Genomic DNA, 24572 nt, shown 5'->3' on the forward strand with positions numbered 1-24572 from the left:
CATATAGTTTCCTCTCATTGAGCCCACGTGTTCCGTTAAACATCCTGGCTTCGCCGACTCTACGAATGTGCCAATGTCCAGTAGGCTCTCGAGATGCTGACTTCGTCCAGTGGCACCATCAACAGATATCATACATGCAAAGCAGTCATGGACCAAAGAGGCTATTTTCGCTGTTGTCACCTTGTTCGTCATGGTGATGCTGTCCGCCATAGGCCTGATATGCAAGCACCGTCTGGAGAGACCCAGTCTTTTGACAGTATCGAGGTGGCGGAGATTACTTGTAACTGGTACGTTCAATAACCGTGTTTCCCTCTGGCGGCTTCTAATGGCGTACAGATGAAGAGCTTGCTGTGGTCCGAATTAGGTCAACGACATCCGGCTGGGTCGCCATGGCAGACGTTCGGCGAGACCAGCAGAATACATATACATCGATTATCCGGATGAGACGTGGACCTGGGTTATCACGATCTTCAAGTCGGATCAATGGGGGGTCCCGGTGACGATGCAGAACACCTGAGTTGGCGAAGGGTAGAGCCTGAGTAGTGACGGACTATACGATATGTTGCGTCAGTTCAAGCTCTTACAACAGGTCGCTGTCAATTGGAGTGCGGTGAAGCGCGGGACGGTGATGATCGGTTTTCCTTCTTCAAAGACATTCTTAGACGTTAGTTGTGATGTGCGTATCTTCTGAAAAACAATTATACTGTGAGTCGCACATCTTACCTTCGTGTATGTGAGACCCTCACCCTGTTGCCGTATAGCGCGTGATGCCAGCAAGGCTGAAGAACTTGTTGTGCCGCTTGCCGAGCCTTGTGGGCCAACATGTTCAGCCAAGCTCCGTTTTCAGCAGTCAGAGGCCTTCCACATGTGCGTTAAGGCTTGGATGAGACATGAAGTATGCGAGCGAAGATTTGGTGGCCCGGTGCGATCGCGTTGAGGACGGACATCTGGAGGAAGGTGGGGAGAAGGGTGGGGCCGTTTTAGCGCGCTTGGGGCCCTGCGTTCTGGCTAACCCGATGACGCAGGACAGGTCCCCGGGTCTTTGCTAACCGCGTCACCTCATATGTGAAACACATTCAACAAACACGCTGTCAGCTACATCAGGAAAAGAAACAAGATCGGGCGAGATCTAAGGCAATACAAACTTCGAGTGGGTGTGTATCCAAGCTTGCTAACTCCAGCTATGTAAGTCTGCTTTACGACAACAAATATCCGCGCCTCACGATCCTACTCGACAGTAGTCGACTTTGACTTCTTACCCCTCTTCTTATTCTTCTTCTTTCCTTGCGCTCCAAGGGCTTCCAACTCGTCTAGATCAGCAATTGCTCGCTCATCTTCCGCTTGCGCAACACCATCGGTTTTTGTCTCTCCATCAGTGGTGGTTACCAAGGGCTGCTCGACTTGCATCACCGAGTCCGAACGTACATGAACTGGTACTTTGGGCTCGCTCGGAACGGAGGCTCTAGCGTCGGGTTGCTCTGGCTTCCTGATGCCCATCTGCTGGTACGTCTTTGAGGACTTGAAGTCCAGCTCGTCCGTGAAGGGCTCGAGTGTTGCTGGCTTTTCGACTGGTTGGGGCTCTTCAAGCTTCGTAGGGACTTCTTCAGTGGGCTTCGAGACTATGGCGTCGTTTACAATTGGGGCCTCAGCAACATTGTCCTTTTGAACAGATACTGGTACCGGTTTCGTAATGGTTTCTTCTACGGCTTCATCCCTGGGTGGCGCAATCGTAGGAACAACATCTCCCCCACTAACCGGCTCGTGCAGCTCCGGCATGACCTCAGCCGTGGGAGTGGAAGCTTCTTCGTTACTGACGACTGGCGTCGCAGGCGCTCGGGCGTAGTTGCTCATCACAGTCTTCCAGACGAGCTGTAGAAGCCTGCTGTTCCCCTCCACCGTCGTAATGAAGTCCGGCTTGCGGAACGGCTCTGGGTCGTCCGCCATGGCATTGTTGAGCGACTGTTCAACATAGCTCGGATACCATAGATCATCTTCTGGTAGCAAGGGAAATGCGTGGTCTCTCGCTACGGTAAGGATATCGAAGATGCTCATCTCTTCGTCGAGGGACTTCAGCTTGTTCTGGGCAAGCTCAGCAAGACCTGGTAGCTTGTAACGAGCGGCAGCGCAGTATACACCGGCACCGAGCTTGTAGACTTCGGGTATGACTTTGTCGGATGATGCCAATGTGTTGAGGCTCTGGTACTTGCCGGTATACAAGTAGTGTACCAAAGTGTGTGCTGTGTTCAGATCTAGCTCTGGGAGAAGCACGGATTGCTTGACAAAGGCCAATGGATAGGACTTTGCGGCAAGAACCTCGCTACGGCTCAAGACACTGTCGTGGACGAGGAAGCGGGTCGCTTCTGGTCCCACTTCCAGTGAGACCATCTGCGTTGTTGCATAGGGGCTGTGCGACACTGTCAACGCCATACTGAGACTCGGTGGTGATATGTAACTTACGAGACCTCTTCAGGACTGACTGCTAAGTCTCCCGTACCATACGCATATCCGCCCAGACCATCATTGTCGTGCGACACGTCCAAGGTAGAGTTATCGCTAACAGACATATTGTGCTAACACCGAAGGACGCCTGCTGATACTTTCGAGAAGTCAGACCAAACCTCCCTCTTTAACCCATCACGACAACTTCTCCCAAAATGAGGCTCAAAACACATGCGCTGTCACTTATTATAAGACGCGGGGTCTGTATGCACTCATGAGTTGTCAGTTCGACAGCATTCTCAGCCTTGTGGCTTCGATGATCCCGTTGGTCAGCCTGATCGTCCTTCACTGCACCCCGCGAATGATGCGTCCAATAGACCAGGACGGATCGATGAGCTGAGCAAAACCGGTGAGATGGGGCGTAGATTTATCTGTAATTGTGTTTGGTTTATGCGCTCAGACCCGATGGCTTGATGGGCGCGCTATCGCTGGTAGCCTGCGATCTAGACTGTTCGTTGGTGGCCGCGGAACAAACGTTCCTCGTGTACCGGGAACTCGTCTCCGAATGAGATCGTAATTGAAGCAGGGTACTATGCGGGTGTCGAGATAGAGGACAGAACTGAGGACGACAGATAATGCTGGGAATCTCGGTATCCTTCTTGGAAGGTCCACTTATTGGAAGGAACGAAATGTCGACCCTTGCGAGGTTGTAGTCAGCCGCCACATCTCACCTTCCCTACGTGTGAGGCGCGGGGAAAAAAAAAGATGTCCTGGCGAGGACTAAGAAGGATATTTAGGTACGGAAGGCATTACTATGAACGAAAATCGAGATCTAGACAACGCATGTCGCGTTCTAGATATGATTGACGAAACGGAGGGTGAATTGAGTCACAGGATAGGAACGAGTCAACACCTCTAATCGCAGCGGCTGAGCGTGGATATTCGAAGGTTTTGTGTTCTACGGAAGACAATTGCCGTCGTACATGATGCAATCGCAGTCCGCGGACGGACCCTGAGGACGCACAGTGGGAACGCACGGCGTGCCACTTTACCTAGGCTAGCTTAGCGCAACTGTGCCTCAGCCTCCGCCCACAAGTGCACCAACCGCTACCGTACTTAGTTAAGTACGGCTGAACATCATTTGCAATGTCAACCTCAGCTTCCTCAAACTCAGCCGCGTCTGGCTTTGATCCACAGAACCTGGCTGCAATGTCGGAAATCTACACAGCTCAAACCACGAACTCGACATCATCAAGTCACACAGATACGCTGCGCCTTCCATCAAGTCTGAGTTTCTGGATACTCAGCGTCGTCAGTGCCTACTGGCTTCTCGTTCGCACTCTCCGGTATAGGCGTCGCGATGGCCTCACTCACCGCTTGAATGTAAAAGCAATACTATCAATGCTTCCAATTCCGCAAGGCTGACAAACAACCCAGTACCCCGATCGCTCTTCATGGAGTCGCATGACTGTTAAAGATGCGCATTCAGTACACGTTTCTCTCGCTGAACTCGAGTTTCCAGTCGTGTTCCAAACTTCCACATTCTTCGCCCTCTTCAAAACCTATGGCATACCCAGTATCTCAAAACTGCTGGTCGCAACAGGACAACTATCTTGCCCGGAAACAGCATCGAAACGAGCTGCTGATACAGCTACTATCATGACCGAGGCGATTATCAACAAACCTGATTCAGAACGCGCCATCAGCGGCATAGCGCGTATGAACTACCTTCATGCTCGATATATCAAAGCCGGGAAGATATCGAATGACGATATGTTGTATACACTCAGCCTCTTCGTTCTTGAACCTATCAGGTGGACTGCCAGGTACGAGTGGCGAACTGTAACGGACTTCGAGAGATGCGCTATGGGTGTTTACTGGAAGGATATGGGTGAGGCGATGAAGATATCATACGAGACACTACCTTCAGCGAACCAAGGATGGTGCGACGGACTCCATTGGCTCCAAGAGGTAGAAGCATGGAGTCTGGCATATGAGGCTCAAAATATGGTGCCTGCTGATACGAACGCGACGCTGGGTCGTGGTACTTTCGATGTCGCCTTGTTCAACGTACCTTCCGCTCTCAAGCCTTTCAGCTTTACCGTGGCACACATGTTACTCGAGCCGCGCTTGCGGAAAGCGATGAAGTAAGTTGAAGATGGAGCTCTTACTTGATGAATGCACGATACTGATCATCTCCAAGCATACCAAAACCCCCCGCCGTCTACTACCAAGGTCTAGAAACATTGGTCGAGATTCGCAAGTTTTTACTCCGAAACTTCTTCCTCCCCCGTCCGTCTTTCCTACGCCCGGACTGGTTCACAGAAATCGACGAGCGCACTGGTCGCGCCAATGCTGGTCAATATATTGACAGGCCGTGGTACGTCAAGCCGTCGTTCATGAAGAGGTGGGGTCCAAACGCTTTGCTACTGCGACTAGTTGGGGGTGTCGTCCCAGGCGACGAACGATATCATCCAGGAGGATATCGGATTCACGAACTTGGTCCTTCGGAGCTTGTGGGGAAGGGTGATGCCGAGATGCGGAATACGAGAGATGAGTTGAGAGCGAAAAGGGTGGGGTGTGCGTTCTCTCGATGATTGACTCGGTGTGATGCGATGACGAGCTTCGTTCAGGTGTTTGAGCCGCTTGGATTCCCATGAATAGGATGCAGTAGCTCTCAATGAGAGGAGAAGCTTGCAGGACTTATGACAAGCATCGATCGTGATGGCAGGGTGTCATCCATATTTGCGCTGAGATGAAGAAGTAAAGCGGAAGACATTGGAGAACAAAGAGAGGTGGAGGGGTCCACATCGGAATGGTTCCGCACCCGCATCCAATGGCGGAACCCCGCGTCCACCCCGCGGTGATACATATGGAGCAGTTGCTCTCCGCTGTATAGCATCATCCTACTCTACTATCGTCTTCTCATACTCACAAGAATTCACAATGGCGACCACGAAAGTCGCACTCATCACCGCCAGCTCAGCAGGTCTGGGCGCGCAGATAGCACGCGTATTCGCACCAGACTTCCGTGTAGTATGCATACAAACCTACCTACCGTCACATGTCCAGCATATACGGCGACCAAGTACAGTAACTAACATACCCAGGTAATAAACTACTCCTCAAACTCCGACCGAGCCGCCACCCTCATGAAAGAGCTCTCCACCATCCCCGGCCCCTCCTCCTCATGCACCCCCCGTTTCCACCTCATCCAAGCCGACATGTCCTCCAAGCCCTCCGTCCAAAACCTCGTCAAAGAAACCATCTCAACAATGGGCCGCCTAGACGTCGTCGTCTCAAACGCCGGCTGGACCCGCATGACCACCTTCACCGACATCGAACAGCAGATAAACGACGAAGACTGGGACAAATGCTTCACCATGAACGTAAAAACACACATGTGGCTCGCCTACGCCGCGAAAGACGCCTTAGCCTCAACCGAAGGCACATTCATCTCCACAGCAAGTGTAGCGGGAGTTAAGCCCAGCGGGAGCAGCGTGCCGTATGCTGTTACGAAAGCGGCGCAGATACATCTTGCGAAGAGCTTGGCTGTTATTCTTGCGCCGAGGATAAGGGTGAATAGTATTAGTCCTGGTATGTTGCTTACGGAGTGGGGACTCAAGTTTCCGGAGAAGAAAAGGGAGGCGGCGATACAGAATACTAAGTTGAAGAGGTTGGCGACGGTGGATGATTGTGCGGAGCAGGTTAGGGTGCTGGCGCTTAGTAGGAGTATTACGGGGCAGAATATTTCGATTGATGGGGGGTCTTCTGTGTAGGGGAGGGTGTGGTTAGTTGGGCAGGGTTGGACTGGGCATGTTAAAGTGCAGAAAGTACTTTGTGCTGAGAAGTACCGAAGAGTCTATTGTGACTGAGGGGAATGTCTTGTTCGTAGAGGAACATGCGTTCTCGGGGTTATAGACGCTTACAGTTTCAGGCTTGGGATTGTCAATTCCGGCGGTATTGTAAGCTGACCGCATAGAGCTTCACTAGGAAAACTATATGCATGGCCGGTTGGAACAACGACTTTCTATTCTTGACGTTTCTCATCTCTGCAATGTTCCACGGAAACGGCGTCGCACAGAGCGGTGGAATAATCGTGAGCCTCGCATGTAGCATGTGTTACGTCGACACTCATTCGACTTGTGTGCGACGTATACGTTGTGCACTGTGTATATCTTCGGCGTGTTTGCTGTCGCTAGTCTGACGGATGAGGGTTGAGCGACCGCAAGCTTACTTCCGTTGCACAAGTTCATGAAGGACGCTGAACAGGGCGTGAGGTGTGCTCTGAAGCCAGTTTTGAACGATGTAAGATTTGCGACTGTTCCCAGCCACGCTCAGGTACCGAGCAAATCGACCGATCCGTGTATCTCGAATGAACTAATTGTGACAGCATCGGTGGCGCACTCGCAGCGCCGTCTGCCACAGGTCGCCGTCTCTAGTCGAACTCCCGTCCCGCCAACAGTATTGCCCAGCATGGTAGTGAAGAGGCACACGTCAATGAAGGAACAGAAAGAGTAGCCAAGCTGACTCGCTCTTACACCAAGCAGGACATCCACTATAGAGTCAGCAAGACAAGCCCGTCGGAGAATTGATAGGGCGCGATGCACCAATGATCCGCTCCTAGGTTACTCCAAACGCGTAGTCAGGGCTCCGGCTTCGGAGCGCAGCCATTGGGCCGGCGGGTTTTCGCATCCTACGAAACGTGCTTGAATTGCACAACATGCGATACGTCGAGATAAACAAGTACAATCCCACCCGTCAATAAAGATGGCGCGGAATGCCAATCAAGGATGCGAAATATGTGGAAAGTGGCTGGTCGCGTGCGAGCCAACGATGCTGCTGTGTCCAATTCCAGTTTCCCCACGCCAGACGTGTGCCACAGTATCGACCTCTCCACGAGCCCACCACGGCGGCCTTGAGACCCACCGCCTCGCTTCTGGGGACACTCACATGCTTTCGCGACAGTTTGCCGCCAAGGGTTGCCGGACGGGTACGGGAGGCTGACATGCAGCTGAGCCCTACTGCATGCCACGCCGCACGGGTCGTGGTGCAAAAGAACACAACGGCTTCAGCTGGTCATGCCTTTGAAGTTGTTTCGTGTCAGCGCGTAGATACAAAGAAAGACGAAGGTTTGATTGCTTCTGAGATGCCTCCCACTCTCAGAGTAAGCTGCTGGCAGGCATTCCAGGTCGAGCTCGCCTCAGAGTATGCGGACACGGGCATCGGGAACCAGGGTCTCACAATCTTCGCGCTCCGGCATGTTGCCTGGCTCGTTGGAAATAACTCTGAGCTGGTTCGAAAATAGTCCCAGTTTGGGCGTTTGACGAGGTTAGCTGCTGCCTTTGTGGAGACTCGTTACTACATGCGGTAAGATACGGTACGACAGTGGCCGCGGTCAGTTGAAGAACCACAGACGATGGCCGGTCGGACGGGTGTCTCGATCTGCTCAACCACAGCCGGATTTTGCACGCCGCGGGCCTTCTGCAGGGCGTGCGCTCAGTAGCGCCGTGTCGCAACGGCAAGACCTAAAAACCCAAAAGATTGGGTGTCGAATGGTCGTTGGGCGCCCGATGTTCGCCCGACTGCGGTGCCTCGATGTCGCGAGACCTGGGGTGAGATGCACTAGACACGAGGAGGATGGCAGCAAACCGCCGTGGTCGTCTTATCGCACACAACGTACGTGAATCGCATAAACACATGGCCAGGGACGGGGTGGCGTTGGAGAGAACGCGTCGCGACGGCCGGCGAAGATGCGGCACCCAAAGCAGCTAGCGCGCTCGATCTCCGAGGCGGCAGCTGATTGGGCGACGCGGTTCTCTTATCTCTGGCCAGAAATGCAATTGACACACGCAACCTGGACCACCCACTCGCCAAGCCTTCCGCCCCGGATGAAACTGGCGTTGCCTGCAATCGTTATGCGAATTCGTGTTGAGCCCGTGGTGAGAGGCGCCGCGCGAGGCCTGTCCCTACAAGCTGACGCGACGTGGCCGCCGGTGTGGGTGGGCGTTGCGCCTTATCACGTCTGCTTCGCCGTCACATGTTTGCAGAGCAGCGAGCCGGCGAGATAAGGCGTTAGATCGTTAGAGACAGCAATGACGCAGCTCCGATCAATCGCGGCAGAAAAAGAACAAAGCTCCATGGCTGGATCTAACGCGAACCCCACGACGGTCGCGGCTGTGGGTGATGTACCCTCGTCTATTTTGCCTCGAGTGATGGCCCGTGGACCAGGATAGATAAGAGTAGTACAGCAAGTTCCACCCATAAAGGTCCCGGCGCATCTACCGTAATCTACAGTAGGGCTTCCGGAATCTCCCTGTAGCAGCTTATATTACTGGCACCGATCCAGCTTTTGATTCCTTCTCTTTTCTTCCACAGTTCCACAGGCCCTACCGTGGAACCGTCCTCCCTTTCCCCATAGTACTTAAGGACCCCAGATCTCCTTAGTACCCCGACAATCCCCTAGGACTTCCCTCACCATGTCGTACTCGTGGGTCGGCCCTCCGGCGCAGTTCAATGGCACCGATGATATCACTGGTGGTGACTCTGGTGAGTACAAGTCCCCAAGTACCATTGCGCACGTGCCGAGCGCAACATCAGCATCGTGTGCGACAGAAGGCTAACATGAACTTCAGTCACCGAGAACTTGAACCAATGGTTCTCTGCGGGTGACCAGGCCTACATCCTCGTGGCTTCGGCCATGGTGATGATCATGGTTCCTGGTCTCGCATTCCTCTACTCCGGTCTTGCTCGCAGAAAGTCCGCCCTCTCCCTCATCTGGGCCTGCATGTTCTCCGCCTCCGTCATCACCTTCCAATGGTACTTCTGGGGATACTCGCTCGCTTTCGGACCCTCAACGAACGGTTTCATCGGAAACCTCGACAAGTTCGGTCTCAAGGGCGTTCTGGCTCATCCCAGCCCCGGTAGTCCTTTGATCCCAGAGTTGCTGTACTCCTTCTACCAGGTACGAAAACCTTTACTATGAACCGGTTTCGACGAACTAACACAATCCAGATGCAATTCTGCGCTGTCACTGCTGCCATCGTCGTCGGTTGCGTTGCTGAGCGCGGTCGCTTAATCCCCATGATGGTCTTCATCTGGCTCTGGGCCACGATCGTATACTGCCCCGTCGCATACTGGGCCTGGAACGCAAACGGCTGGTTCTTCGCATGGGGTGGACTTGACTACGCCGGTGGTGGTCCCGTCGAGATTGTCTCCGGTTGCACAGCCCTCGCCTACTCCATGATTCTCGGACGTCGCCAGGAGAAGATGATGCTCAACTTCCGCCCTCACAACGTCTCCTTGATCACCCTCGGAACCGTCTTCCTGTGGTTCGGCTGGTTGGGCTTCAACGGTGGTTCCGCTTTCGGCGCCAACCTCCGTGCTGTCATGGCATGCTGGAACAGCAACCTTACCGCCATGTTCGCCGCTATGACTTGGGTTCTCCTCGATTGGCGTCTTGCTCGCAAGTGGTCCATGGTCGGATGGTGCTCAGGTGTCATCTCCGGACTTGTCGCTGCTACTCCCGCTTCCGGTTTCTTGCCCCCATGGGCCAGCGTCATCCTCGGTATTACCACCGGTATTGTTGCTAACTTTGCCACCAAGAGTATGTACCTTGTCGAACCCTTTCCGCGAACAGCTCGCTAACATCTCTCTAGTCAAGTTCTGGATCAAGATCGACGATTCTCTCGATGTCTTCGCTGAGCACGGCGTCGCTGGAATGTGGGGTCTTTTCTTCAACGGAATCTTCGGTGCCGACTACATCATCGGACTCGACGGAGTCAACAACGGCCTTACCGCTGGTGCCATCACCGGCGAGCCCGCCGCGATCTACAAGCAAATCGCCTACATCGTCGCCGTAACCGCGTACTCCTTCGTCGTCAGCGCCATCCTCGCCTTCGTCATCGACAAGATCCCCGGCCTCAAGCTGCGCGCATCTGAAGAGGCCGAGCTCCTCGGTATGGACGACGACCAGCTCGGCGAATTCGCCTACGACTACGTCGAGGTCCGCCGTGACTACCTCGCATGGACTCCTGCTAAGGGCGAGCCCATCGACGGCGAGCACTCTGTACCCCAAGGCGAGCGCCACGGCATCCCCCAGCACAGCCAGATGCTCGAGGGCAAGGCACCATCGGAACACAGCTCAGGCCACGAGCACACGGGCATTGCGGGCGACAGGCACGCGATGGCCATGGGCTCCGAGCACGAGAAGCAGGTTCAAACTTAAGGGCCTTTTCTCTTTGCTGCTGCGCATTGATCTGATTTGGATTTGTTGCTTGCGACTTTTTTGAGTCATTACCCGTTTCGAGATACCACCTTGCGCTGCTCCTCCCCGCGGTCTTTGAGCTGTGCTTTTTGATCATATACATTTAGATGATTGTATTACAGTTTTTTTTCTTTTCCGCATGTATTGTACATAATTCGAGAATGGATACATCAAACATCATTATCGCTCCCATCTGGCAATTCCCCATGTGTATTCCAAATCACTTCAAACTCGCCCATAACCTATATCAACACATTCCACATCACCGACACGCGCCCAGCCTTTCTTATCATGCTAAGCACGATCGACTCCCCCCATTCGACGAATAGAATTGACTACACAACGACGCCAAGCCTACTCTCCTCACTTTCTTATCTTTTCCCGCTCCTCCAGACTGTGAACCCCAGATTTACGCAGGCAAGATGATGTCAACGCACCAACGCTACCACCGAAGCTACCACTGAAGTGGGCTTGACATCTGCACGATGCAAGGACGACGCAGCCTTTTACCGTAGATATCGAAGATGTGTATCTCTATCGCGCATTGTGGTAGCGATGTGCTGAGGTGCGGTGGGGATGGCTTATCTCAACTCCCAGCGGCGTATGAAAGAAGAGTGTTGGATATGCGCTACGTACATTATCTGCATATGCGGTTCGACTGATTTGACTGGTTGTTGTATGCGCAGCCTATTTCCAAGCCAAGACTATTGGATTTCATTTGATCCAGTGGTCTCGATCGCGAACAAGAGTGTTGGGATGGAAAGCGGGAACTACGATACCTCGCCGATCTGGAAACTGCGCCGTTGGACAACCTTATCTCTGGGTGTGCGTGTGGGCATGGGTGTACCGGTGAGGCGGGTGCGTGTGGGGGAGGCTGTGCAGTAGACTAAAGACAACTCACGTGCAAAGCTTCGATCGATACTTGAAGTTGAATGTTGATCTCGCATCGTGATGGTGTGTGACGGAATTAGATATGAGGTGTGATGTCATTGGATGGGGGTTAAGGAGATGGAACACGCTAAGAAATAATGGTAGTCTTGTGCAAGATCTCGAGCCGTATCCTTTGTCCGTTCTGTTGGCCTTGAAGTCTGATGTCTCGATCACGAACGCATTCCTCTTTGTTCGTGTGTGGTTGCGTGGCCCCGCGTAGGGCTGAGCTACGATGACAAAGGCCGCTGTTGAACGCAGCTTGGGTCGATGCTCGTAACAACGCCTCGTGGGAAATGCTCAAAGAAGTAGTGCAGCTCAGGAGGCGATGGAGGCTGATGTTAGGGATGTCTGTAGAAAAGGTAGGTACTCGTGTAAGATGAGAAATCGCAACGTCGAGTGGTCGACATCGCGACCAACTCCCCTTCTACGTCAAGTAATTTGAACCAAGAGCTTCCAGCATGCCAGGAAGAAAAGCAAAAGACTCTCTCCAAATCTTCGCAACACCCTTCAAATCCTCATTTCTCTCCATCCCACCATCGCCATTCTCGCCGCGCACACCTCTCACACCTCCTCTTCCCTTCCGCCAGCAAGCCCACAGACCAACTCCACAAACCCCTCCCGGCTATCCAACACCTGAAGATGACGCACCATCAAGTCCCTTACCCTGGATGTGGAAATGCCACCAATGCCACCACCACTACCGTCTCGGCGTAACGCGCCGCTGTCTCGAAGACGGCCACCATTTCTGCAGCGGCAGCACGACTATCAAATCCTGGCGGAAGTCAAGTAATAAAAGGAAACAACGGAACCATCGTGCTTGTCCGAGCGAGTTCGACTACGAAGGCTGGAAAACGATTGGGCGGTGGCGGAGGGGTGGACCGAAACACAGTGGCAGGGCTGGAGTGCAAGGCAAGCAAGACTGCTGGAATAAAGTGGCAGTGGCAGAGAAGCAGCAAGACTGCTGGAATACATGCGACTACCCCTCCGAATGCCGCTGGGGCAAAAAGTTCGGCATACACACACCTGTTGACTCTGTCTTCCCCTCCGTCTTCCCCAGTAACGAAAGCGCCAACAACAACAACAGTATGCCTACACTGACTGCTCCTATCAACACGTTGCCTGAGGGTACCGTCAAACTGGGAACTCCAATTAGTCCGGTCACATCGAGAAAGGTTGTCAAGACGAATCTTTGGACTGCGTTGAGGGCGAGTGCGGAGCGGAGGAAGGGTGCTGGGGAACGGGGTGGGAGTCCGCTTTCGAGGTTTGAGAAGGAGGATAAGGAGGGGGAGGGAGAAGGGGGTGGGGATGTGGTGGGTGTGAGGAGAGATGGGGATGGGGATGTTGTTATGGGGAGTTTTGATCCTGCTCTTCCCGATAACACAAGCAACGAGCCTTCATCTTCGTCATCGCAAGCCGAATCCTCGTCTTCGTCTTCGTCAGCGGTGGACTCGCTCAAGGCGTTGGTGAGCAGAAGGCGGTATCGACGCGTGAAATCGAGGTCTAGAATGAATGGCTCGGTTGATAAGAGATATGCTGAGACGGGGCATGTGGTGATGGGGAATGTGGAGGAGAGGATGGAGGATCAGGTTAGGTTGGATGATGAGGATATGTTAGTGGAGGGGTTTGCGCCACTGTGTCGGGTGGGGAGTAGGGGGTGTTCTGTGTGAGATGGGGTTTTTGCTGATTAGTCGGCCTTCTTTAATTCATAATTACATGTCTTGATCATGAAAGCAGGATCAGCAGCGCTACGCAATTCCAAAGGAAAACATGGGAAATCTCAATGTGAGGATTTCCTGCGGCTAAAAGTGGCACTTCCGTCCCAGGTCCGCCAGCGCCCACGTTCCTGCAGGGATGCGCCTGTGCCTGACCCTTGACGCTTGGGCCATGTCCCTTCACGGAAGTCGCGCCCTCGACGCCGCCGCCGCGCCATCATTATTGCACCTTCACTTCTCCCCACAGCGCGCCGAGCCTGATTCCACGAGGCACATTGCGAAGATGGTGCTCTCGTTCATCCTCATTCAGAATAGGCAGTAAGTTAGGATGTTCGTGCAGAGGAGGGTTGGAGAGGTCGTGTAGTATGGAGAGCTAATGAGTTGTAGAGGGAAGACAAGATTGGCGAAGTGGTATGCGCCGTACAGTGTGAGTTGAGACTCAGAAGCATATTGAGAGAAGTCGCAGTAGCTAACAATTATGCAGGATGAAGAGAAAGTCAAGTTAAAGGGCGAGGTATGCGATACCCTCCTTCCTACCCATCCATCCTCCTCACCTCCGACGCCTACCTAACTCTCGAACCCACCGCCCTACCGACCCTCCGAACTCAACTAAACCCCATCCACAGGTCCACCGCCTCATCGCCCCACGCGACCAAAAACACCAATCCAACTTCGTCGAGTTCCGCAACATGTCCAAGATCGTGTACCGCCGCTACGCCGGCCTCTTCTTCTGCGCCTGCGTCGACACAAACGACAACGAACTCGCCTATCTGGAAGCCATACACTTCTTCGTCGAGGTGCTAGATGCCTTCTTCGGGAACGTGTGTGAGCTGGACTTGGTGTTTAATTTCTACAAGGTGTATGCGATACTGGATGAGGTGTTTTTGGCGGGTGAGATTGAGGAGACGAGTAAACAGGTTGTGCTGACGAGGTTGGCGCATTTGGATAAACTGGAGTAGATGGATGATGGGCGGGATATACTGTATCATGGGGTGGAGCTGGGCCTGCTTCGCCTGGCGCCTCGGCTCAGATAAGAGGAATGAGGTAGTAACCATGCGCTGCAGAGGGTACATGAGGGAGTCGCGTGTATAGCCGCGCTGAGGGGTCTTGCGCGAGCATTTGAAGAGCCCACATCTCCATGGTGGGCTGGTAGACCCCGAGGCTGATTCGGTACCAAGATTTGGCCGGAAGGAACAGCAGGGACAATCGCTTGCATATCTTAGCGATGCCTGCAAACACACCGTTCACGAAAATCTGTCCTGCTTCTACATTCGGTGACACGCAAGTGAATGGACCCTGTCGTTCTTGCATGTGAGGGAGCGCACGGACGCGCTCTTATGATGGAAGCAGAGGTCTAGAAAATAGCCACATCATCAACCTTGGTACTTCGAGATCTGTCCCTCCGCCTGTGCCCAAAATCCCCCCAGCATGCTCGCCCCATGATATGAACATCTCTAACACCATTCCGCGCCCCGTTGTTCCTCCGCCACACGCCTGACCCGCCTCGAATCGTCCCGTCCGTCGAATCCACTGCATCATCCCCGCGCCGCGACCATGTCTGAGTTCGCCGCATACCACGCCCTCGGCACGGGCTCTCCAAACCCGAACGGACCCGGCAGACCAGACGAGCCCAACAAATCGCGCCCACCAGTCGCTGCGGGCCCTCCTGGCTACCAACAGACGGGCAGCCCGGCCATGGCCCAGCCGCCGAATCAGTACGCCGGCACACCAGCGCAATATGGCACACCAGTCCAGCAAGAAGGTTATTTCCCCGACCAGTCGGCGCTGCAGGGCCAACCTCAGTACCAGGGCGACCAAGATATGAACAACCTCGCGGGGCAAATGGGAGCAGTTGGGCTGGGCATGGATCAGGCGGCACAACCCAAGCACAAGAAGAAGAACAGACATGCATATCATAATATTGAAGGGCCTGGAGGAAGTTCACCGGCGTTCAACGGAGCGCCGCAGAATGGCACACCTACACAATACCAAAACTCGCCTCAAGTCGGAGGAGCGCAATGGATGGAGCCTCAGATCACTCCCGCCATGAGCCAGTTTCCCGCACCCGTAAACCCTATCTTCAGTCCTGGATCGCAGGCTTCACCTATGCAGTACGCTGCGAGAACACCGGCAGCACCACATCAGAGTGGAGGAGCGGCGGTTGGATCAGCTCAAGGACGTGTAGATCCCGAGCAGATTCCCAGCATACCGAAGTCGCGCGATGCGCCGGCGAAGTACTACCTAGAGAACGTATACCCGACTATGGAGCACCACCTACCGCCTCCCGCCACGGTCCCCTTCGTAGCCTTTGACCAGGGCAACTCCTCACCTAAGTTCGCACGTTTGACCATGAACAACATTCCACTCACTGCGCAAGCCCTTGCTGCGACTTCGTTACCGCTTGGTATGGTCTTGCAGCCGCTTGCTGCTCAACAAGAAGGCGAGCAAGCTATACCCGTATTGGACTTTGGCGAGTCCGGTCCACCACGATGTGCAAGGTGTCGCGCGTACATCAATCCGTTTATGCAGTTCAAGGCTGGCGGAAACAAGGTCGTGTGCAACCTGTGTACATACCCGGGCGACGTTCCCGGTGAATACTTTGCGCCTACCGATCAGTCTGGCGTCCGGATAGACAGACTACAACGGCCGGAGCTCACTTTGGGCACTGTCGACTTCCTCGTACCCAAGGAATACTGGTCGAAAGAGCCTGTCGGTCTACGGTGGTTGTTCCTCGTCGATGTGACCGCCGAGGCTGTAAACCGTGGTTTCCTCCATGGCTTTTGTGAAGGCATCGTGAAAGCGCTCTATGGCGAAGAAGCAGAGGCAGAGGGCGCCGAGACTACGACTCGGATACCAAAGGGTGCTAAAGTGGGCATCGTCACATACGACAAGGAGATGCACTTTTACAACCTCAACGCCAGCTTGACGAGCGCTCAAATGCTCGTCATGTCTGACCTCGAAGATCCCTTCCTACCCTTCAGCGAAGGCTTGTTCGTCGACCCCGTGGAGTGTAAGAGCGTCATCACATCACTTCTCGCACAGCTACCCACCATGTTCTCTGAAGTCAAGAATCCAGAGCCAGCGTTATTACCTTGCTTGAACTCTGCCGTGGCAGCATTGTCGGCTACAGGCGGAAAGATTGTGTGCTCTTTGGCTGCGCTTCCGACTTGGGGTCCTGGTCGGCTGATGCTACGTGAGGACAACAATGTACACAACACCGATGCTGAGAAGAAGCTTCTTCAGACTGAGCATCCTGGGTTCAAGAAGGTTGCCGAGAAGATGGTGCAGAATGGTATTGGTGTGGACTTTTTCCTTGCTGCGCCCAGTGGAGGGTACCTCGACATTGCGACGATTGGCCACGTTTCTGCTGTAACAGGTGGAGAAGTCTTCTACTACCCCAACTTCCATGCGCCAAGGGATATCCTGAAACTATCCAAGGAGATCCAGCACACAGTCACGCGAGAAACCGGATATCAAGCGCTGATGAAGGTTCGCTGCTCAAATGGCCTGCAGGTCTCTGCCTACCACGGAAACTTCTACCACCACACTTTTGGCGCCGATCTAGAGTTCGGAGTCATTGACGCCGACAAGGCTATTGGTGTCATGTTCAGCTACGATGGCAAACTGGATCCAAAGCTTGATGCTCACTTCCAAAGTGCGCTACTATACACGGCAGCCAACGGTGAGCGACGAGTGCGGTGCACGAACATCGTGGCCAGTGTCAGCCCGAACACTGGTGAATGCATGAAGTTCGTCGATCAGGATGCCGTCGTAAACATCATCGCCAAGGAAGCTGCTGCTCGCATGACAGAGAAGAACCTCAAGGAGATTAGGGGAGCCTTGACGGAGAAGACTGTCGACATTCTTGCTGGTTACAGGAAGAACTTCACTGGCAACAATCCTCCTGGACAACTCGTGCTCCCAGAGAACCTGAAGGAGTTCGGCATGTACATTCTCGGACTAATCAAGTCAAGAGCCTTCAAGGGCGGCAAAGAGCCCACCGACCGAAGAGTCCACGACATGCGCATGATCAAGTCGATGGGACCTCTAGAGATGTCATTATACCTCTACCCCCGTATCATCGCAATCCACAACCTCGACGCGCGCGACGGTTTCGCAAACGAAAAGGGCCATCTCGTAATGCCAGAAAACATCCGAGCCTCCTTCTCCAAAGTCGAAGAAGGCGGCGCCTACATCGTCGACAACGGCCAAGTCTGCCTCCTATGGCTGCACACCCAAGTCTCACCCAACCTCCTCGAAGACCTCTTCGGCGAAGGCAACAACAGTCTAAAAGCGCTCGATCCCTTCCAGTCTACCCTCCCTGTCCTCGAAACCCACCTCAACGCCCAAGTCAGGAATATTCTGCAGTACCTCGAAGCTACGAGGGCGTCCAAGGCGCTTACCATCCAACTTGCAAGACAGGGGCTTGATGGTGCGGAATACGAGTTTGCGAGGTTGTTGTATGAGGATCGGAATAATGAGGCGCAGAGTTATGTGGATTGGCTTGTGCATGTGCATAGGCATATTCAGTTAGAGGTACTTGGCATCTGATGGTGTTACTTCGGAACGCGAATGCTGACTTTGAATAGCTTGCTGGACAGCGCAAGAAGGAGGACTCGGGTGATGGTGTTGGCTCGACTTTTGTGGGCCTGCGGACACCGTACTGGGGGTAGGGTAGTAGAGAACGCAGCGACGTCGATGAATGAAGTCTGTATTGCATAGCGATAGTGGGGAACCGGCGGAGTATTACTACTGAAAGACGACACCCACGTATTCAATTCAACACCCAACATTTCTCCGATCATGCTTTCATCCTGCGCACTTTGATGTTCCTCTCTCCGCGACCTCGTCGATATGCGGACGCACCGCCGTGACGATGCGACAAGGATCCCGCACGTGACCACCACTAGCGCACCTCGCTTAGCTTTTCCGCTCAACGAAGAAAATCGCCAGCGCCGTCCCTCGATCGAACTTTCGCTCGACAACTAACCCACAGCATCACGACGCAAAGATGCCTACCCGCCTAACCAAGACCCGCAAGCACCGAGGTCACGTCTCCGCCGTAAGTTACTATCCGCGAAGCCCTCTTGTATAGTGCTAACTCGGCATCCAGGGTCACGGACGTGTCGGAAAGCACAGGAAGCATCCCGGTGGTCGTGGTATGGCTGGTGGTCAACATCACCACCAGACCAACATCGACAAGTACCATCCTGGTTACTTCGGAAAGGGTAAGTTATGAGTGTACGAAGTGCATGTGAGACAAACACTGACTTCGTGCAGTCGGTATGAGGTACTTCCACAAGATGCAGAACCTCTTCTGGAAGCCCGTCATCAACCTCGACAAGCTCTGGTCGCTCATCCCCGCCGAGAAGCGCGCCGAGTACCTCGCCAACAAGTCCGGCAACGCGCCCGTCCTCAACCTCCTCGACTACGGTTACTCCAAGGTCCTCGGAAAGGGTCGTCTCCCCGCTGTCCCCATCGTCGTCCGCGCCCGCTACGTCTCCGCTGAGGCTGAGAAGAAGATCAAGGAGGCTGGTGGTGTCGTTCAGCTCGTCGCATAAGCGACAGAACGATACGATACGATCAACCATCACTCACACAACACGATTGTGCATGAAACGGCGTCTCGGAATGATACAAAAGGATACCATAACGGCAATTATTGGGATGGATCTTCAAGTCCGCAGTTACCCTAAAAACGGGTCTGCGTTGACTTGCGTCAGCGTGGTGGCTGAGGAATGTTTCATAGACAATATGACCGTTCCTGAACAAACCTTGGGCCTTTGGCTATCCCGTCCATGCTATGCGTGGATGTGGTTCGGCATCGCTATGCTATCGCATGGCTGCCTCCATGATGTCGTGACGTCGTGATGTTCTGGCTCTGCGTGCTGTGAGGTGAAAATTCTGTGGTACTAACTTGATGAGTCCAGTATACCGCGTACTTCTTGGTCTGAACGACTGTCATCCAGACAACGCATTTTGCGCTCCAAGCGCTGGCGTCGATTCAATTACATTGACTGGAGTAATTTAGTCGCATCGAAAATGCGCGTGCGATCATGCACTCTGTCTACCATGCCACCGATCTCAATAACCGCTCAGGGTCATTTGGGCGTGCTCATTCGTTCACGTCAATCAGCAATCAAACATCGCTCAATCACATTTTTACAATCTTACTCTCTTCCGTGTGTGAAGCTGGTCATCTCGAACACTTGACGCTGCGTACGTCCTTCGCAAACTGGAGTTCATCAAGCGCTTCGATCTGCACTTATATCGCCTTACCATCGTTAACGTACTGCGTAAGGGTTGGAACATGCTGCTGAAAGATACGGCTAAGCTGCCGCTTGACACGCTGGACGTGTGCGTTGAGTACTATATGTATAACAACGTAGCCCTCGTCACACCGCACAAACATCTCCATGCCCATGAACATGGTCAAATGCCCTCAGCAGACCGCACAAATGCGCAACACCAGCACAAACAACCAAGCAATGCATAATCTGATGACTCGAACCCCAGACATCAAACCGGTACGGATACCATTTCTCCGGTATCTGCATGTAGTCAGTTCCCTATTCCTTTCTTTCCACATAGAATATTTCTTGCGGCTCATCAACATACTCTCATAGCGTAAACCACACCCCCAGTAAGATTGCACACCGCCATCACCACCATCCAATCCAAACTCATCCTCCCCATCTGCGTCTCCACACCAAACTCCAGTAAACCATGCACAACAGGAACGACGAACGAGAGACCAAGACCCGCATACATGGCCGCGCGGTACGGACGATATTCCGGGCGACGGAACGCTGGGTGGAGCGTTGCGTAGATACAAGCTCCTGCTAAGACGGAGGCGAGAGTGTAGTATGTTGTTTGTAGGTGGGGGGAACAGTAGAAACCGTAGTGTACACTTGGGATGGTGGAACACCATATTAGTATTACTATGCCGAGCTGAGGTAGTTAGTTGGATGTGGTGGATTGGTGGAGGTTGGTGGGGGTGGGTTACGTACGTAGTCGAGCTGGTTACCGAAGATGTGGACGGTTTTGCTGTGGTTGGCGATGATGTGGAAACTGGGTTTGTGTGTTAGCCAACTTCTTAGGCGCCGAGTGGATGGGAATGTGTGATGCGGGACTTACGTTGCGGACAGTGCAAAGCAAATGCCGACACCGAAGAAGAAGGTTGCGTAGACTATGACGTCGGCTGTGGTTGCTGTGGTGTATCTTGGCTGCTGCAGCGTATAGTATACGGGGATGGGGAGAGTGAAGAATAGTACTGAGCTGATGAGATGCGAGAATATGTTTGCTGGAGAGAGTGGTCAGTTTGTCTTTTGTAGGCAGGTAATGGGTGATAGCTTACCTGTTTCGTTGTGGATATTGAAGATGCTTCTTAAGGACTGGGTATAGGAGTTTGAGACGGGCCTGTGTATCGCTCTTTTTAGAAGCCGTCCTAATAGAGGGGGTTACGGGAGCGTTACCGGTAGCTTGATAGAATGTACTCATTGTCTCTGATACTAATGAGCGTATGTCGATGATGGACTAATCCAATGGTGATATGTACTGGTACCAACTCGCTACAGTACCGATCAGCTGTAGAAACTTGGTGTAAATCGACTGATCTTACGTATCTCATTCCATGTCAGCAAGGAGGTTCGTTGCCTTTCTCCTGTTTGATCACGAGGCGCGGCCTTGCGACTACTATTCAGCTTTGGCAATGCACACGCGCGGTAGATGCTCAAGTACCTGGCTTTGAGCAATTGAACCGACCTGTAATGCAGGGAGTCGAGAACGGACACTCATCCTGGGATTGCGATCTTAATGGAAGGAAAAAGGTTGAGGGGTGCAAGGTGGAAAGTATATGCGGCACAGTACACGTGCATGTGATTCAGCAAGCACGGGTCATCACGGCGCACTCAATGAGTCAATGTAGACAACAAGAACTATCAGTCCCGCACGTCCCCAGCGACCATCTTCTTATATACTCAAAGTCAACGCGGTTCCTATTACTACTTCGATGGTGACGCCTTATTGGCAGCCATTTCCATCACGTAAAAATTCAGGGATCGCAAGCGGTCTGGGAACCACAGCTCCAATGCATCTATCCTCTAGCTTGATAATTCGGTTTTGAGCAGAAGTAGCAACAGACGTAATGTCAACGGTACAATTAGAGTCAAGATGGGCTGTACTCATAGCACGACCGACCTGGGTATCGCTCATCCAGCCTCTGGGATATCCTTGCCACAATCCTCATCACCGTTGTTGTTGTTTTGAAGCAAATTCTCCCCCTTCTCTTCTGCACCCGTCTCCAACTCCCCCGCATCAGCTTGCTGATTCTCAGCGGTACTACTCGCACCGCTACCGCCATTACCGGCATCATTAACACCTTCTTCCTCCGCCTCACCTCCCTCATTTCTCTCTCCCTCTCCCTCTCCAACCCCTCCAATATCCTCTCCCTGCACAACCGCGTTAGTAACCCTCAGCACACCCCTCCCTCCACCATGCCCCTCCGGTACCCGATAGCTCCTCGGCAGCGTCCGACTACTCGACTGCGAAGTTATCGCACGAATGGGACGGATGAAACGCTCATTGACTTGGCGTTGTGTGCGGAAGTGTCGTTCAAGAGTTTCGTGGGGGGAAACACTGGCCTGGGGTGATGAAGTCGAGAAACCAGCGGGTAATTCATCTGCTTTCTGGCTAGCTGGTGCGTTCGTGTTGGGATCGTGGGGTGCTGTGCCGCTATGCGGATGCGGCGTAGGCTTGGTGATAAGATGGTTTTGATCCCGTTCAAGCGCCATCATCAAATCCCGTATCTCCCTTGCTGCATCCTGTTGCAGAGGTAAATCTTCAAGTTGCGTTTGCCGCAATCGGTCGGAGAGACTCGAGCCTGAGTGCTCTTGTCTAGGTCCTCTCTGCTCACTCTCCTCAACCCCTTCAACCTCAACCTCTACATCCGACACAGTTACAGAAACAGGCAAAGGCGTAACCACCCTAACACTCCCCGGCGCCCTCTGAATCATCTGCGAAAGACCAACGGGCGGACCAATAACACTCTGCGTCCGGCTTTCTAGGTTTGGGACAAGAGAAGGTGGGTTGGGCTGTGTGCTGTCTTTTCTCCTCTTCGCTTTGGGTTTGGGGATGAGTACGGGGATTTCTGTGGGGTTGTTGATGTCTTCGATGTGGTGGGTTTGCGGCGCAGATGGTTCGGCTAGGCGGAGGGCCATGAGGCGTTCTCGGAGCTTTGCTTCTTCTTGTCTTTTTTGGGTTCGGCCTATTTTGTGGGAGAGGTAGGCTATGGTGTATTTCTTTGGGGTTGTGGGTACGGTGGGTGTGGTGGGTGTGGTGGGTGTGTTTGTGTCGTTTGGGTTGGGGATGGTGGTGTGTAGTGGTGTGACGGTTCCGGGTCGACATGCAAAGGTGCTTAGGAGCCGGTTCATCATGTTCTTCCTCCCTGCGTTGGTTTCTCCAGATGCGGTTCTCATGGCGAATTCTTCCTCTTCTTCCTGCTCCGCCATCCTTCTCTCTTCACCAGTCAAAGCGTCCAAATACCGCCGCCGAACCTCATCCTCACGTGCCCCATCACCATCTACACCACCACCCTGATAACTCTCCCCCACAGACCCAAACACCCTCTCTGCATCATACTGCACAGGCGAAGACACCGTCCGTCTTCTGCCCCTCCCTTCACCCCTTCTCCTCAAATTGCGCTCACTCTCCGTATGATACCCCTCAAGCCCAAGCCAATACTCGCTCGTCTCTTGAGCACTCATACCGTGATAAGGATGATTAGGCGCATACGTATACCCCCCTTCTACACCATCACCATCATTGTTGTATCCATCATTTCCTTCTCGTCGATGCTCAATCCGGTAACTCAGGCTCGACGCCGTCCCCTCCGCAGAAATCAAATGCCTACTCGCATTAAACGGACTAATAGGCGAGATCGTTCTGTCACAAGGATATATCGGGAAGCGAGCGTGCGGTGTAGGCGGTGTTACAGCGCGGTAGTATGGGGATGGGGATTGTGTGGGTCGGGGTGGTGGTGGTGGAGGGGGCTGGGAAGAGGGGGTTGGTGAGGACGGTGCGTCTTCTGGGTAAGGGTTTGATGGTATCGATGGTCCGGGTGATGGAATCGATAGTCCCGGTGAGGAGTTTGGGTGGATGATTAGGTTGGGAGGGGAGGGGAAGGGCGGGGGAGGTGTGGTTCGTGCGGGTTGTCGGGTTAGGGGGAGGAGGAAGTCGTCTTCGGGGTAGGGGTTTGAGGGGAGGGAGATGGAGTCTTCGTTTCCTTGGCTGGCGGGATAGGGTGGTTCTTCGTCTTCGTTCTCTTCGTCTTGGGTAGCAGTATGGGATGGTTTTTCGTCTGGCGGTTCTTCGTTCTGCGCTTCTTCGTCTTGCGCTTCCTCGTCCTGCGCTTCTTCATCTCGCGCCTCTTCATCTGCCCCTCCCCCATTCCACTCCTCAGCCCCCAGATCCCTTAGCATACTCTGCAACTCTCTTCCTTTCTTCCTCCCAACCTATACACCAGTCAGTCTCCATCCAATCACCCCTTCCTCACCCCTAGCACTCATTAACATACCGTAGCGTACCTCCCCCCACCCTCATACATCCTCTGCACCTCATCCAACCCCCTCCTCCTCGCCGCCCCACTATTAATACTATGATACGCCACATACATCTCCCCCCCTCCAACTCCTCCCACTCCAACCTTTTCCCCACCCGATACACTCTCTTCACGCTCTTCCGCAATCCGGTGCTCCATACGCATCAACCGCTCCTCCTCCCTATCCATATCTAACTCCCATTCTCCACCCCACGTCCCGTCGTTGATATCCCCTCTGCTGGAATCTCGATCGCGATTCCGCAGAGGTTCCATGCTATCAGACCTTCCATCCTCATCCCCATCACAATCTTCATCCCCATCCCCATCACCATCCCCATCCCCCCACCCCACGGGACTCACATCCCTCAGATCCTCCTCCGACTTATCCACGCCAGTATAATACAGACCCAGCGACGCAGACAGTGCCGTTCGTGCATTATCTCCCCTGCGTCCCAGGTCTTCTCTGCGGCGGATGGGGTTTGCGAACTTGCCTTTGAGGGAGACGACAGTTACGTTCTGGCGGATAGTGGCGATGCGGTCGCGGAAGCGGGCGAGGTATGCGGCGGTTTGTTCGGGTGACATCGCGGATTGATGTATGCGGGTGTTGATGGCTAATGACAGAAGTGTT

General features: G+C 53.6%; 8 protein-coding genes across 8 annotated transcripts; 5 read left to right on the forward strand and 3 right to left on the reverse strand.

The window, feature by feature from the left end:
* Nucleotides 1-1227: 1227 nt before the first annotated feature.
* J4E85_004350 (uncharacterized protein) lies at nt 1228-2427 on the reverse strand (the record flags this gene model as incomplete). Its single annotated transcript, XM_051468608.1, has 1 exon — nt 1228-2427. The coding sequence occupies one exon, from the start codon at nt 2425-2427 to the stop codon at nt 1228-1230; it is 1200 nt and encodes a 399-aa protein (XP_051328200.1).
* A 2958-nt stretch (nt 2428-5385) lies between these two features.
* On the forward strand, nt 5386-6218 carry J4E85_004351 (uncharacterized protein; the record flags this gene model as incomplete). The annotated part of the gene is made up of 2 exons (XM_051468609.1): nt 5386-5475; nt 5550-6218. The coding sequence occupies 2 exons, from the start codon at nt 5386-5388 to the stop codon at nt 6216-6218; spliced, it is 759 nt and encodes a 252-aa protein (XP_051328201.1).
* Nucleotides 6219-8918: 2700 nt separating this feature from the next.
* Nucleotides 8919-10666, forward strand: J4E85_004352 (uncharacterized protein; the record flags this gene model as incomplete). The annotated part of the gene is made up of 4 exons (XM_051468610.1): nt 8919-8988; nt 9075-9403; nt 9454-10045; nt 10098-10666. The coding sequence occupies 4 exons, from the start codon at nt 8919-8921 to the stop codon at nt 10664-10666; spliced, it is 1560 nt and encodes a 519-aa protein (XP_051328202.1).
* A 2853-nt stretch (nt 10667-13519) lies between these two features.
* On the forward strand, nt 13520-14306 carry APS2 (AP-2 complex subunit sigma; the record flags this gene model as incomplete). Its single annotated transcript, XM_051468611.1, has 4 exons — nt 13520-13665; nt 13737-13758; nt 13832-13861; nt 13974-14306. The coding sequence occupies 4 exons, from the start codon at nt 13520-13522 to the stop codon at nt 14304-14306; spliced, it is 531 nt and encodes a 176-aa protein (XP_051328203.1).
* A 595-nt stretch (nt 14307-14901) lies between these two features.
* Nucleotides 14902-18020, forward strand: J4E85_004354 (uncharacterized protein; the record flags this gene model as incomplete). Its single annotated transcript, XM_051468612.1, has 2 exons — nt 14902-17883; nt 17937-18020. The coding sequence occupies 2 exons, from the start codon at nt 14902-14904 to the stop codon at nt 18018-18020; spliced, it is 3066 nt and encodes a 1021-aa protein (XP_051328204.1).
* Nucleotides 18021-18358: 338 nt separating this feature from the next.
* On the forward strand, nt 18359-18908 carry RPL28 (60S ribosomal protein L28; the record flags this gene model as incomplete). The annotated part of the gene is made up of 3 exons (XM_051468613.1): nt 18359-18409; nt 18461-18575; nt 18628-18908. The coding sequence occupies 3 exons, from the start codon at nt 18359-18361 to the stop codon at nt 18906-18908; spliced, it is 447 nt and encodes a 148-aa protein (XP_051328205.1).
* Nucleotides 18909-21557: 2649 nt separating this feature from the next.
* On the reverse strand, nt 21558-22856 carry J4E85_004356 (uncharacterized protein; the record flags this gene model as incomplete). Its single annotated transcript, XM_051468614.1, has 2 exons — nt 21558-22228; nt 22262-22856. 2 exons carry the CDS (start codon nt 22854-22856, stop codon nt 21558-21560), a joined length of 1266 nt encoding a protein of 421 aa, XP_051328206.1.
* A 415-nt stretch (nt 22857-23271) lies between these two features.
* On the reverse strand, nt 23272-24526 carry J4E85_004357 (uncharacterized protein; the record flags this gene model as incomplete). Its single annotated transcript, XM_051468615.1, has 3 exons — nt 23272-23289; nt 23340-23828; nt 24050-24526. The coding sequence occupies 3 exons, from the start codon at nt 24524-24526 to the stop codon at nt 23272-23274; spliced, it is 984 nt and encodes a 327-aa protein (XP_051328207.1).
* Between the last annotated feature and the right edge of the window lie 46 nt (nt 24527-24572).

The sequence above is a fragment of the Alternaria conjuncta genome (assembly GCF_024043145.1).
Source record: "Alternaria conjuncta strain BMP 0040 chromosome Unknown scaffold_5, whole genome shotgun sequence".
NCBI lineage: Eukaryota > Fungi > Ascomycota > Dothideomycetes > Pleosporales > Pleosporaceae > Alternaria > Alternaria conjuncta.